The sequence below is a fragment of the Pristiophorus japonicus genome, unplaced genomic scaffold (assembly GCF_044704955.1).
Source record: "Pristiophorus japonicus isolate sPriJap1 unplaced genomic scaffold, sPriJap1.hap1 HAP1_SCAFFOLD_732, whole genome shotgun sequence".
Taxonomy (NCBI): domain Eukaryota; kingdom Metazoa; phylum Chordata; class Chondrichthyes; family Pristiophoridae; genus Pristiophorus; species Pristiophorus japonicus.
In genome coordinates this window covers 177152-179470 of record NW_027254648.1, presented here as the reverse complement: position 1 = coordinate 179470, position 2319 = coordinate 177152, and the positions used below count along the sequence as shown (strand labels likewise).

The 2319-nt window shown below is 67.6% G+C and overlaps 1 protein-coding gene across 1 annotated transcript; it reads right to left on the bottom strand.

Moving 5' to 3' along the window:
* Positions 1-610: 610 nt before the first annotated feature.
* LOC139256571 (BTB/POZ domain-containing protein 17-like) lies at positions 611-2007 on the bottom strand. Its single transcript, XM_070874239.1, has one exon. The coding sequence runs from the start codon at positions 2003-2005 to the stop codon at positions 635-637; it is 1371 nt and encodes a 456-aa protein (XP_070730340.1). The 5' UTR covers positions 2006-2007; the 3' UTR covers positions 611-634.
* Positions 2008-2319: the final 312 nt, after the last annotated feature.

The window sequence follows — 2319 nt, the reverse complement described above, 5'->3', positions numbered from 1 at the left end:
GAGAGAGAGAGAGAGAGAGCCAGAGAGAGGCAGAGCGAGCCAGAGAGAGAGAAAGCCAGAGAGAGAGATGGAGAGCGAGCCAGAGAGAGAGAGGGAGAGAGCCAGAGAGAGAGATGGAGAGCGAGTCAGAGAGAGAGAGGGAGAGAGCCAGAGAGAGAGATGGAGAGCGAGTCAGAGAGAGAGAGGGAGAGAGCCAGAGAGAGAGAGAGAGAGAGCCAGAGAGAGAGAGAGGGAGAGCGAGCCAGAGAGAGAGAGAGAGAGCCAGAGAGAGAGATGGAGAGCGAGCCAGAGAGAGAGAGAGAGAGAGCGAGCGCGAGCGACAAGACCCGGCGGATCATTCCGCCCCCCCCCCCCGAAAAACCTCAGCACCAGCGATGACCCCCCGCCCCCACCCCGGGGCCAGCGAATGAAACATTTGTACATTTATAGGGACCCTGTCAACCGCCCCTCCTCACACACACACACACACACACACACAAACAGAGAGAGAGAGAGAGAGAGGGGGGGACGTACATCACGGTTTGGGGCTTCACCCCCCCCACATCACGGTTTGGGGCTCCCCCCCCCCCACACATCACGGTTTGGGGCTCTCACCACCACCCCCCCCGGACAACGCACCACCCCGCCCGGCGGGCTAAATCTTCTTCCAGTTGGTTTGGCCGATAAAGTGCAGCGACATCGTGTCGTTGACCTTGCTGACGTACTTGCCGCGCTCGGCGGCCGGCAGCAGGTCGTCGATCTTGACGTCCTGCCAGTGGGGGATGGGGAAGGTCTTGAGGTCGCACACCAGCCAGCGGCTGCCGAGGAAGCGGTAGAACAGCACGGCGATCTGGTGCTCGTGGGCGGCCCGGCTGCTCGAGTGGCAGCGGATGATCTTGCAGTTGAAGGCGGCCCGGTTGTTGTCCTTCAGCACCCGCTCGTACAGGCCGGGGCAGGTGCACCTGCGCTTGCCGCCGGCCGGGCCGGCCAGGCGCACGCTGCCCCGCACGGGCCGCTCCTCCTGCACCACCAGCCGCTCGCCCTTGGGGTGGAAGGTGACGAACCACTTGGACTGCACGCGGAAGTTGCTGGTGGCGAACTCCTTGCACAGCACCGTCTTGGTCATGGAGCTGAAGAAGTCCAGCTGCCAGGGCGCCCCGCAGGCTTTGGCGGTGTAGAGGCGCATGCGCAGCGGGCCCGAGGGGGCGGCGTGCAGCTGGCCCACCGCCTCCTTGGTCAGGCAGGCGTCCTGGCTCAGGCCCAGGCTCTGGGCCAGCAGCGAGGCCAGCAGGGGCTGGGGCATGAGGGGGCTGGCCCGCAGGGCGGCCAGCTCGTCGGGGCTCATCATGGGGAAGCGCAGGTGGGCGAGCAGGGCGGGCCCGGCGTCCGGCCGCTGGGCCAGCCAGCGCAGCACGGCCTGGCACAGGGCGAACTCGCTCTCCACCACCAGGTCCGAGCGCTGCAGCAGGGCCGCCAGCTGGGGCTCCTCCAGGCTCAGCCAGTCAGCCGAGCCCATCACGGCGTCCATGTTCCAGGCCACGAAGGTGTCGCAGGCCTCCTCCAGCCGGGCGAAGCCCACAAAGCGGGCGTAGCGGTGCCAGGCCAGCGCCAGGTCCAGGGCGCCGGCGGCCGCCACGTGGTCGAGCAGGAACTGCTCGCAGCTGCGGCGCAGCGGGGCCACGTTGTACTTCTCGGCCAGGCCGTGGACGGCAAAGACGTTGTCCACGCCCACCGCGATGCGGCCGGTGTAGAAGTAGCGCAGGAAGTCGGCAAAGACGGCCGCCCCGCCCTCCTCCTCGGTCAGGTGCACCGCCTCGCGGCGGGCGTCAGCCCAGCGCTCGCCCGACAGCATGGCGCGGAAGACATCGCTGCCCAGGGCCAGCACGAAGCGGTGGGCGTCAAAGGCCAGCCCCTGGTTGACGGTCAGGCGCACGTCACTCAGCTCCTTGCTGTTGAAGAGGGACGACAGGGCCGCCATCATCTGCGTCTGGTGCACGAAGGTCTCGGAGGTCTCGGAGGTGTCCATCGTCGGCCTACGGAGGTGGAGGAGGGGGGGGAGAGGAGGAGGGGGGCGGGGGGAGAGAGAGAGAGAGAGGAGCACAGGGTCAGACAGAGAAAGAAACCAGGCTTGAGTTTTAGAGGCCGCGGTTCACGGCCGCCGATTGGAAAAAGTGTGGGAAGAGGAGGCTGAGGGGAGCGGGGAGCGAGGGCCGAGGGGAGCGAGGGCCGAGGGGAGCGGGGACCGAGGGGAGCGAGGGGAGCGAGGGCCGAGGGGAGCGGGGAGCGAGGGCGAGGGGAGCGGGGAGCGAGGGCCGAGGGGAGCGGGGAGCGAGGGCCGAG

Excerpts from the sequence above, each read along its gene's own strand:
- LOC139256571 (XM_070874239.1), bottom strand. The coding sequence starts at position 2,005 with ATGGACACCTCCGAGACCTCCGAGACCTTCGTGCACCAGACGCAGATG.